This window comes from Nyctereutes procyonoides, unplaced genomic scaffold (assembly GCF_905146905.1).
Source record: "Nyctereutes procyonoides isolate TBG_1078 unplaced genomic scaffold, NYPRO_anot_genome, whole genome shotgun sequence".
In the NCBI taxonomy this organism is placed as follows: domain Eukaryota; kingdom Metazoa; phylum Chordata; class Mammalia; order Carnivora; family Canidae; genus Nyctereutes; species Nyctereutes procyonoides.
In genome coordinates, this window is record NW_026575114.1 from 276,800 (window position 1) to 288,874 (window position 12,075).

At 33.6% G+C, this 12,075-nt stretch overlaps 1 protein-coding gene across 1 annotated transcript; it reads right to left on the reverse strand.

Moving 5' to 3' along the window:
* Positions 1–9,085: 9,085 nt before the first annotated feature.
* Positions 9,086–10,030, reverse strand: LOC129515007 (olfactory receptor 2T33-like). Its single transcript, XM_055333707.1, has one exon. The coding sequence runs from the start codon at positions 10,028–10,030 to the stop codon at positions 9,086–9,088; it is 945 nt and encodes a 314-aa protein (XP_055189682.1).
* Between the last annotated feature and the right edge of the window lie 2,045 nt (positions 10,031–12,075).

Genomic DNA, 12,075 nt, shown 5'->3' on the forward strand with positions numbered 1-12,075 from the left:
TTCATTTTTTCTCTCTCCCATTTGTTTTGAGGAATTTTTTAAATCTCCATATTCGTGAATTTTGAGGGTTTTGTCTCCTAAATTATATCTAATCTGAATAATGCTTTGGTTGAAACAACTGCTTGGTATGATTTCAATCTACTTAAAATTGTGTAGAATTTGTTTGTGGCTTAATATGTAAAATATACAGGAGAATGTAGTATGTGCACTCTGGGAGAGTGTTTATTCTATTGATGTTGGATAGCATGTTCCTTATATGTCTGTTTGGTTCATCTGATCATATATGTACTTTATTTTTAATGCTTGCTAATTGGCTTTCTTCATGAATGATACTTTTATTGCTGAATATAGGGTGCTGAAGTTCTCTGCTATTCCTGTGTCCTTGTCTATTTCTCCTTTCATTTTTGCTAGTACTTGTTTTATATATACTGGTGTACTCTGATGGGGTGCATGATTTCAATTTTAGTTTCTTTTTTTTTCAATTTTAGTTTCTTATCTTAATATATGAATCATTTAAAAATAATAGTGGTTCCTTAATCTTTGTGACTAATTTAAAACTATGTAGTGACAGTCTAAATTGTTCTTAACTATATAATTCCATCACCAAATAACATTTCATCATTTCAGCTGTAGTGCAGATTACTTGCCACAAATTACCATTTTCCTTTTTCCACAATTTTTGTTTATTTTGCCTGATAAAATTTTTAGTTTTTTCTTACTTTTTTGTGGATAATCCACATAACATACAAGTTTAGTATATATTTTAATTACTGCAAAAATTTCTGTGCATTCCTTTCTTAATTATATGATTTCTAACAATATGTCTGCTATAAAATTTATCCTTGTAAGATTTTTTTTCTGACTCCTTTCAAGATTATTTTTATTCCCTTTCACTATTATTTATATTCCCCAAATGAATGAGAACATATAATGTTTGTCCTTCTCCGATTGACTTATTTCACTCAGCATAATACCCTCCAGTTCCATCCACGTCGAAGCAAATGGTGGGTGTTTGTCGTTTCTAAAGACTGAGTAATATTCCATTGTATACATATACCAATAGTGAAGGGGAATAAAAGGGAAAGGAGAAAAATGAGTGGGAAATATCAGAAAGGGAGACAGAACATGAGAGACTCCTACTCTGGGAAATGAACTAGGGGTGGTAGAAAGGAGGTGGGCGGGGAGTGGGGGTGACTGGGTGACGGGCACGGAGGGAAGCACTTGATGGGATGAGCACTGGGTGTTATTCTATATGTTGGCAAATTGAACACCAATTAAAAATAAATTTATAAAAAAATTTATAAAGAAAGATTATTTTTATTTATTTTGTTTTTATATCATTTGAGTATCATATACCTAGATGCCAATTTTTGGTATTTATCTTCCATTATGTTGTCTGAGATTCCTGGATGTGTGGTTTAATGTGTGTGTTTAAAATTAGTTTTAAGAATTTCTAGACATTTTCTTCAAAGATTTCTTCTGCTCTACTCTTCCTTTTTCTTCCAATGTTTCCATTATGCATATGCCATACCTTTTGATATTATCCTAGAATTCTTTGTTATTATCTCTGCCTTTTTATTTCTTTTGCTGTAACTGAATATTCTTTATTTTTTAAATTTAAATACAATTTAATTGACAAAGAGTGATTAGTATCAGAGATGGAATTTAGTGATTCATCAGTTGCATATAATACACAATGCTCATTTCATCAAGTGTTCTCCTTAATGCCCATCATCCAATTACACCATTGCCCCACCCACCTCCCATCCAGTAAGCCCTAGTTTGTTTCCTATGATTGAGTCTCTTAAGGTTTGTCTCCCTCTCTGATTATGTCTTGTTTAATTTTTCCTTATTTCCTCTATGCTCCTCTTTTTTGTTTCTTAAATTCCACATATAAGTGAAATCATATAATAATTGACATTCTCTGATTGACTTATTTTGCTTAGCATAATACATTCTAGTTCTATCCATATCATTGCAAGTGGCAAGATTTCATTTTTTTGATGTCTGAGTAATATTACATTATATATTATACCTCATCTTCATTTCTTTTTTTTTGATATCTGAGTAATATTACTATATAGATCACATCTTCTTTTTTTAAAGTCTTTTTTTTATTTTTTTTATTTATTTATGATAGTCACAGAGAGAGAGAGAGAGGCAGAGACACAGTCAGAGGGAGAAGCAGGCTCCATACACCGGGAGCCTGACGTGGGATTCGATCCCAGGTCTCCAGGATCGCGCCCTGGGCCAAAGGCAGGCGCTAAACCGCTGCGCCACCCAGGGATCCCAGATCACATCTTCTTTATCCATTCATATGTTGATGGACATCTGAACCCTTACCGTAATTTAGCTATTATGGAAAATAGCCAATATTTTCCACAAGCAAATATTTATTGCTCCTATAAATATTTGAGTGCAGGTGCCCCTTCAGAAACTGGACCACTTTATTACAGTATGCCTGTACATGGTCTATCTATCTATCTATCTATCTATCTATCTATCTATCTATCATCTATCTATCTATCTAGATGTATAGCTATCATATATAGATATTTCATGTTCATTCTATTTCTCTAACTCTGTGGATTGATCATGTACCTAGTTGGCCATCCAGTCAGATGGTAAATTTCATTTCATCTTCATGATTTCAAATTAAATTTAATTTTAATTATTTTTTCAAACTGTAAGAATAGTATTCTTATAGATTGGCTAGCTGTGCCTGAAAGAGTGAGTCTAATTTACAAGGGCACAGGATCCTACATGACTGATCCCAGATGGCAACTCCTGGCTACCTCATATCAAATTCTAAATTTTTTTTCATGAATAATGTTATTCTTTTTTGTTTGTAAAATATCTAAGAAATATTATCAACTCTGGAGCTGTAAGATATCCTTTTTAATGCAAATGCATTTCCAAACAGATAATATAAAATTTATTTATTAGTGCAGTGGTTTTACATTTTGTGAAGTAATTTTGTAATGATATTTTATCTTTCTTGTAAATTTCAGGGAAAAAATATATTGCTTGAAGTAATATGATAGATTACTATTTCTGTATCTCATTCTGCTTACTCTTAAATCCAAGCCAGAAGTGCTTCTTCTAAAAATATAATTAATAATAATAATTACTAATTATTATTATTATTAATTTGCCTACAAACATAGTAGGATTTCTATGAAACTTATTTGGGCTCCTTCTTTAAGATAAAAGGCACAACTACAAATCTCCTTCAGATATGCATTTCTCTATCTTAGGATTCCTATGAAAATGTTGTCCTACAATTCCCTAAATATTCATTACAAGTGACATTTTACAGTGAAAGTAGTCCATAAGACATCACCTTAAGTTTCTAACAGGGTGTATTGTCTGCCTACAAAGATTTATAGGGTCTTACATAATTCAATATTTTATTTTATTTTTTTTAATTCAATAGTTTAAAATATTATTTACATACCCACTCTGTATTTAATCTTTGGTTGGAGAACCATTCTTAATTTGAGAGTTCCTTGATGAGAGAGATATTAGTTTTTTAATCCAGCACACCCTGAATTATATTAATATATTAATATTAATTAATTAGTAATGTATGAATTACATTAATATATGTTGTATTAATATATAATATATTACATATATTTATAATATGTTATAATACAGAATATATTATATATTATATTTATGTATATATTACATATTAATATTATATAATATAGTAATATAGTAATATATTAATGTAATTGATATATAAATATATAAATAATATATATAAATATTTTTATATATATCAATTATATATATAATATATATAAATATTTATATATATCAATTCTTTCATATTCTATCCTAGGCTATGAAAATCCTGGTAGAGTTTTCAATATTTCCTCTGGAAATATTAACTATATCATTGAGTTCTTTGAATTCCTTTAATATTTTAGGTACTGACACAGACTTCTTTTCACTCTATAAAAAAATTTCCTTTTCCTCCAGGCTTAAAGGATTTTTTTTAAACTTCCCTTTGAGCCCTCAGCAACAACTTTTCAAGGTCCTTATGTTTCTCTTAACAGTTTCTTGGGTTTTTGTTTGTTTTGTTTTCTGCCTGCTACTTGATCTTATGACAACATGACATAATTTCAGTATTCTTTTGGGGTCCAATGCCACTTCCAAGTATCAAAATATATTTTAGTTAATATTCTTGGTTAACAAGTCACTCCAAATATCAGTGGTTTAAAGCAATACTAAGTTATTATTCTCATGAAACTCTTGTTTGGGCAGGGCTTTATGGACCAACGATTTTTGTGTCAATTGAGACAACTCAACTGGAGTTAGAGATCCACCTCAAAAAAAGTCATTAACATGACAGTGAGTTGGTACTAATTGATGACTGGGGGCTCACCAAGCTAGATAGGTTATTTTTTTCATGTTGGCCCTTCCTCAAGCTTCTTGTGCTTCTCATAGCATGGTGGTTGGGCCTTACATATAATAGTCTACATATATAAATTGTATAGAAATATATATATATACATAATCATTTATAAGCATAAATTGCTTCATGAATTCATATGCGCTAATCTGTGTATCAGTCAAATATACTCTCATAAATAATTTTCAAATGATTGAAGGCTAAAGCATACAATTTTCCTGGACCAAAATGTAGTAGCAATTCCTGTGCTGTATGATTTTAGAATGACTTATGTTTGAGACTGATAAGAGACGTCATAGTTGGCATATTATTCTCTAGTCTTATTCTCTTATAATTCTTTAAATTTAATTGAGAGAAAAATGATTGAATGTAGCATTTTATTCTAGTATTTCAACATCAAGGAATAAATGATATGTGGTAATTCATTCAGAATTAATGTTCCACTTCCTACAATAATGTTTGCTCAGCATCATATCACACATCCTTGTTATTATTACACAATATTTTTGTATTCCAAATAAACTGGACAACAAGGATATATTGCAGTACATATTACATGTCAATATTGGTTTCAGAAGTAATATTCAGTAATTCATCACTTACACAAAACACCACGGTGCTCATCACAAAAATTGCCCTTCTTAACATCCATCACTCAAGTAGCCCATTCCCCACTCAACTCTCTTCATCAACCCTCAGTTTGTTCTATTTTTCTTTTTTTAAGATTTTATTTATTTATTTTACAGAAAGAAAGAGAGCGTGCAAGAAGGGGGAGGAGGAGAGGGGCCAGAGAGGAAGGGGAAAGAATCTCAAGCAGGCTCTGCATTGCTTGACTACATGACTCTGAGATGATGAGCTAAAACCAAGAGTTGGGTGGTAATAAACTGAGCCACCTAAGTGATCCAATTTGTTTTCTATTTTTAGACTCTCTCTTTTTATTAATAATAAATTTATTTTTTATTGGTGTTCAATTTGCCAACATACAGAATAACACCCAGTGCTCAATCCGTCAAGTGCCCACCTCAGTGCCCGTCACCCATTCAGCCCCACCCCCACCCCCGCCCTCCTCCCCTTCCACCACCCCTAGTTCGTTTCCCAGAGTTAGGAGTCTTCATGTTCTGTCTCCCTTTCTGCTATTTCCTACCCATTTCTTCTCCCTTCCCTTCTATTCCCTTTCACTATTATTTATATTCCCCAAATGAATGAGAACATATAATGTTTGTCCTCCAATTGACTTATTTCACTCAGCATAATACCCTCCAGTTCCATCCACATTGAAGCAAATGGTGGGTATTTGTCATTTCTAATGGCTGAGTAATATTCCATCGTCTACATAAACCACATCTTCTTTATCCATTCATCTTTCAGTATACACTGAGGCTCCTTCCACAGTTTGACTATTGTGGACATTGCTGCTATAAACATCGGGGTGCAGGTGTCCCGGCGTTTCATTGCATCCACATCTTTGGTGTAAATCCCAGCAGTGCAATTGCTGGGTCGTAGGGCAGGTCTATTTTTAACTCTTTGAGGACCTCCACACAGTTTTCCAGAGTGGCTGCTCCAGTTCACATCCCCACCAACAGTGTAAGAGGGTTCCCTTTTCTCCGCATCCTCTCCAACATTTGTGGTTTCCTGCCTTGTTAATGTTTCCCATTCTCACTGGTGTGAGGTGGCATCTCATTGTGGTTTTGATTTGTATTTCCCTGACGGCAAGTGATGCGGAGCATTTTCTCATGTCTCTTAGAGTTGGGCACCTGAGTGGCTCCATGGTTGAGCGTCTACCTTTGTTTCAGGTCATGATCCCAGGGTCCTGGGATTGAGTCTTGCATCAGGCTTCCCACAGGGAGCCTGATTCTCCCCCATCCCATGTGTGTGTCTCTCTTGAGTTAATAAAAATCTTTTAAAAATCTCAATATTTTATGGTTTGTTTACTTCTCTTTTTCCCTTTTTCCCCTCCTCCCATATATTCATGTTTTGTTTCTTAAATTCCACATATGAGTGAAGTCATATGGTATTTGTCTTTCTCTGCCTGACTTATTTATCTTAGCACAATACACTCTAACTCCATTCATATCTTGCAAATAGCAGGATTTCATTCTTTCTGATGGCTGAGTAATATTCCTTTATATATTATATTCCCCTTACATCTTCCTTATCTATTCATCAGACAATGGACATTTGGGCTCTTTCCATACTTGGCTACTGTTGATAATGCTATTTAAACATCAGAATACATATATCCCTTTACATCACTATTTTTGTATCCTTTGGGTAAATACCTAGTAGTGCAATTGCTGGATCATAAGATAGTTCTATTTTTAACTTTTTGAGGAATCTCTACATTGTTTTCCAGAGTGTCTGGAACAGTTTGTATTCTCACCAACAGTGTAGGTGGGTTCCCCTTTCTCTGCATCCTTGCCAACACGTCCTGTTTCTTGTTTTGTTAATTTTAGCTATTCTGATGTGTGTGAGGTGGTTTCTCAACATATTTTTGACTTGTATTTCTCTGATGATTATTAATTTTGAACGTCTTTTCATGTGTCTGCTAGCCATCTGGATGTCTTTTTTGGAAAAGGCTCCTTTCTGGTCAGATTACTGGTCATTAATATTATTTCTCTGAAGTGTGTTGCTATTTTTATAATTATCTGGTCAATATTTATTAATTTCTTACATTTCTTTGGAGATAATGTTTATCCATTTTGTTTGTTTTTCCTATTATAGGTCAGGCTCAATAATCGTCTCATTGATATATTTTATCCTTATCAAATTATATGGGCTTACTTGCCATTTTGATGATCAGTGAATCTGGCAAAAATAATGCGATTTCCATGACTGCATTTACATCTATGAAATTTTTCCATTTCATGGGAAGAAAAACATTCTGATTGCATAACTGATATAAAATTAGCAAGTATGTCTCTTCCTTTGTTTCATCCTAATACTGAGTAAGTAGAAAATAAATAAGACAAATAAACTCTTTGTTTAAACAGATGATTGAAAAAAAAAAGATGATTGCTCTCACCTGATATTCTCAAATCCTCCCAGGAGTGTAGAGTCTCCTGATGATTCTCTCTAGATAGGAGGTCCAGATCTACATGCAGTGGTTAAGGTACTATCATAAATATACACGTGATATTAGTATTTGCATCTCTACATGTAGCTGGAAATATCCCATATTGCTCTAAAATCTGAAATGCCATTCATATCTCAGACACTAGTATAGAGGTTCATTGTTCCTAGAAGCTCTTTTTTGAAGTTCTCTCTTTATATATAAAATACTGTATTTCTTAAGTTTTTTACAACTGCAGTAAATTTAGTCTCTGTCATAAAATTCACTAAATAAACTTGTAATTTTCAGTTACAATTTGGCTTTGAAGATGACAGCTTTCTGCCTTATCTCTCTGGCTTGTGTCTTCATCTAACAGATATACAGAAGAAATAGTCTTGCTTCTTCTCTTTTCTAAGTCACCAAACCTTGAGGAGTGCCCATATTTTTTATGGGATTGGCTCTAGTTGTCGTCCATTTGCAGAAGTAAGGTGATCTGCATAATTTGTAAAAAACTCGTGGTCAATTCTTACTCAGTTTTGATAATCCAGTATCATCAGATATTCTATTAAGACTATGCATATTTATGCATCTGAGTTTATATTCATCAATGCAATGTCCATCGTAAATCAACATAACTTTTAAACATCATGAACACTATCTGCTTCCAGAAAAGTGAGTTTAGCCATGGTGTACTTCATAACAGATTAGCCATTCCAAATGGAGCCTGGGAATTTTATACATATAAAATATGACTTAAGTGAAAAATTGCATGAAATAAAAATGTTTGCATTCAAAGCAAAATAAAGAGACTGTGGAAGAAAATTTTTATGATAGTGACAATATGATACTCATTTTAAGTCGTACAATTCCCCCTTTGTTATAGGCCTGCATTTTAAATTATAGGTAAAATTAATGTTCTTGTTTGACTTTGTTGGAATCCCTATATTTATTTCTTAAAAATGCATAGGACAAAGACATAGAAAACACAGTAGTCAAAATAAATGGACAGAAATAAAATATACCAAGTGAGGGGACAAGATTTGGAGTCACATTTTAACATATACTGTGTGTATTGGAAAAATATTTAAGTTTTCTTGCTTCTAATTTGTCATTAGAAAATGGGAATCAAAGCACTTATATGGCTGTTATAGAATGCAAAATAGGGATCCCTCGGTGACGCAGCGGTTTAGCGCCTGCCTTTGGCCCAGGGCGTGATCCTGGAGACCCAGGATCGAATCCCACATCGGGCTCCTGGTGCATGGAGCCAGCTTCTCCCTCTGCCTTTGTCTCTGCCTCTCTCCCTCTCTCTTTCTGTGACTATCATAAATAAATAAAAATTTAAAAAAAAATAAAAAAATAAAAAAAAATTAAAAAAAAAAGAATGCAAAATAATCTATAAAAGTGCTTATCTGGGAGCAAAACAAATAGTCAATGTTCAAGAAACAGTACCTCAGTGTAGTAGACTCAATTTTTAACAACTTAACTATTATACTGATCAATGTACTTAACATTATCTTCATGCATTACTAAAAGAGAGATAATTACAATATGTCTAAAATGTTAACAAATACAGAAACAGATTCATTTGGCACTGGGTAACTTGAAGAATAGAACTAAGTGTACTGGGGTTTTACATTTGCACATTTCCTCAACCATCTTTTCAAGGCTCCCTTGACTTCACTATTCCTTAGACTGTAGATGAGGGGGTTCAACACAGGGGTGAAAATCGTATAGAAGGCTGAGACCACTTTATCATGGTTATCTGACCTGTATGATTTGGGTCTCATGTAAATAAAAATAGCAGCTCCATAAAAGAGTCCCACCACAGAGAGATGTGAGGAGCAGGTGGAGAAAGCCTTCCTGCGGGCTTCTGTAGTATGCATCTGAAGAACTGATGAGAGGATGAGACTATAGGAAGTCAGGATGAGGGAAAAGGGGACCAGAAGCATTAACACACAGCAGATGTACATGATATTTTCAAAGACTGACGTGTCAGCACAAGCCAAACGCACCAGTATGGGGGCCTCACAGAAGAAATGATCAATTTCATTAGCCCTGCAAAATGGAAAACTCAGGGTGGCAGCAGCCTGCATGAGCCCATCAGCTGCCCCAAGGAACCAAGACCCCACAGTCATTCTCAGGCATAATTGCCAGCTCATGAGAACAGGGTATCTCAGTGGGTGGCAAACAGCCACATAGCGGTCATAGGACATGGCTGCTAAGAGGAAACTTTCTCCACCGCCCAGTGTGAGTGAGACAAAGATCTGCAATCCACAGCCAGCAGGGGATATGGACTTCTTGCCACTCAAGTAGTCAGCTGCCATTTTGGGCACAATGGTGGAGACCAACGTCATGTCCATGAGAGAGAGTTGGCTTAGTAAGAAGTACATAGGTGTGTGGAACCGGGAATCCAGGAGAATCAGGAGAAGAATGAGGGCATTTCCATTCAGAGAAGCAATGGCTATTGTCATCACCACAATGAAGAGAAAAAGGTGGGGTCTTGTGTGATTAAAGAGTCCTAGGAGAATGAAATCTATGGTTGTGTTACTCTTCTCCATGAATTCTGCAGCTGGGATGCTGCAAATGGAAAAATTGAAAAGGAAGTTTTTATCATCTAAAGATCTTAACTTCAATACAGTTTTAGACAAGTATTACATATTGAATCCAAGGTCTTGATTCAAAGTTCTACTTCCTAGTTAAAAGGGCTATTCTTGCCTTATAATATCTCTTCTCCATAGCTCAACTTTTTAATGTTGTAAATGAGGTAAGGCTATACTTCACACTAAAGTTTATTGGTTGACTGAGATAATAGATCAAATGTATCAAAAGTAGAAAACAACTGTCAAGGTCTATGTTGTAAATAGTAAAAACTTATAATTTACAATATGATTTGTATTGCTACTTGTATCATTATTTGTATTATTTGTATCATTATTTGTATTGTCATTATTGTGCTTTCCTGAAACCAATATTAACCTTTTGAGAAAATAAACACAAAAGTTTGTCATTTACATTTGTTTGACTCACAGATCTTTTTTAAATTTTGAAAATCGTAACATATTCAAATTATTATTTCAGTTCTTTCTTTAATAAATGAAAATTAAAGTTGTTTTAATGTGGGTTAGAATACTATGAATACAACATGTAAGAGTAAGTAAACAAATTCTCTAATGAGGAAAGATAATATGTGTGATAGTTGATAAATATTACTTTCTTATTAAATATTTTTATTCCCTTTCACTATTTTTTATATTCCCCAAATGAATGAGACCATATAATGTTTGTCCTTCTCCGACTGACTTATTTCACTCAGCATAATACCCTCCAGTTCCATCCACGTTGAAGCAAATGGTGGGTACTTGTCATTTCTAAAGGCTGAGGAATATTCAATTTGATACATAAACCACATCTTCTTTATCCATTATGAGTGGGAAATATCAGAAAGGGAGACAGAACATGAAAAACTACTAACTCTGGGAAATGAACTAGGGGTGGTGGAAGGGGAGGAGGGCGGGGGGGGTTGCGGGTGACTGGGTGGCGGGCACTGAGGTGGGCACTTGACGGGATGAGCACTGGGTGTTATTCTGTATGTTGGCAAATTGAACACCAGTAAAAAATAAATTTATAGAAAAATAAATAAATAAATAATAAATAAATATTTCTATTTACCTGATTTTTTATTTTATTTTTATTTATTTTTTAAAAATTTTTTATTGGAGTTCAATTTGCCAACATATAGCATAACACCCAGTGCTCATCCTGCCAAGTGCAGGTATTCCAACTCATCAATCCTTGCTCTGAAATCTGTGTGTTTCTACATTTTTTATCTTTTTTTTTAAATTTTATTTTATTTTTTTAATAAATTAATTTTTATTGGTGTTCAATTTACCAACATACAGAATAACACCCAGTGCTCATCCGTCAAGTGTCTCCTTCAGTGCCCGTTTCTACATTTTTAATAAAATGAAAACATCTCTCCAGCTTACTAGGGCTTAAAGATATGTCCTACACACCATTTCATCTGGAAATATGCAATATTGGAGACTTTGAATAAGCCAAGTAAATATGAAAGGAAAGAATGAGAGGATCTTTGATGTCAATAAATGCTTGAAGAAAATAGTAATAACTATAATAAGAAGTAAAGTGGTTCAGGGTACAGGGATGCAATTTTAAAACAACTTCATTACCATAATTACTCGTCACAGATAAAGTATATTTGGAAATAAGCAGCAATTTATTTCAATAAATTAGATATTGATTAATATTAATTAATTTAGATATCTAAATTAGATACCTGGTCATTTTTTATAAATAATTTTTAATATTTAGTATAATGGATCCATTTCTTTAGGAGACACAATTGAAATGATTGAGCCTACAGAAATGAACATAACTTCATTAGGAAGGGTTTGCATCTTGAGAGCTATTGTACTCTGAAAACAAGATTTCTTGCATTTACCATTTTTTTCACTCCATACTAAACCAAACCTGTGAACTCATGAAGAGTAGAAGAGCACATAGCTTTAAGAACCCAATTCTCTTTTATTAACAGAAAAATGCACAAATGTATCTCTTTCGCTTTTGTACATGTACACATTTGCAG

Coding starts and splice junctions, on each gene's coding strand:
- LOC129515007 (XM_055333707.1), bottom strand. CDS start 10,030: ATGGAGAAGAGTAACACAACCATAGATTTCATTCTCCTAGGACTCTTT.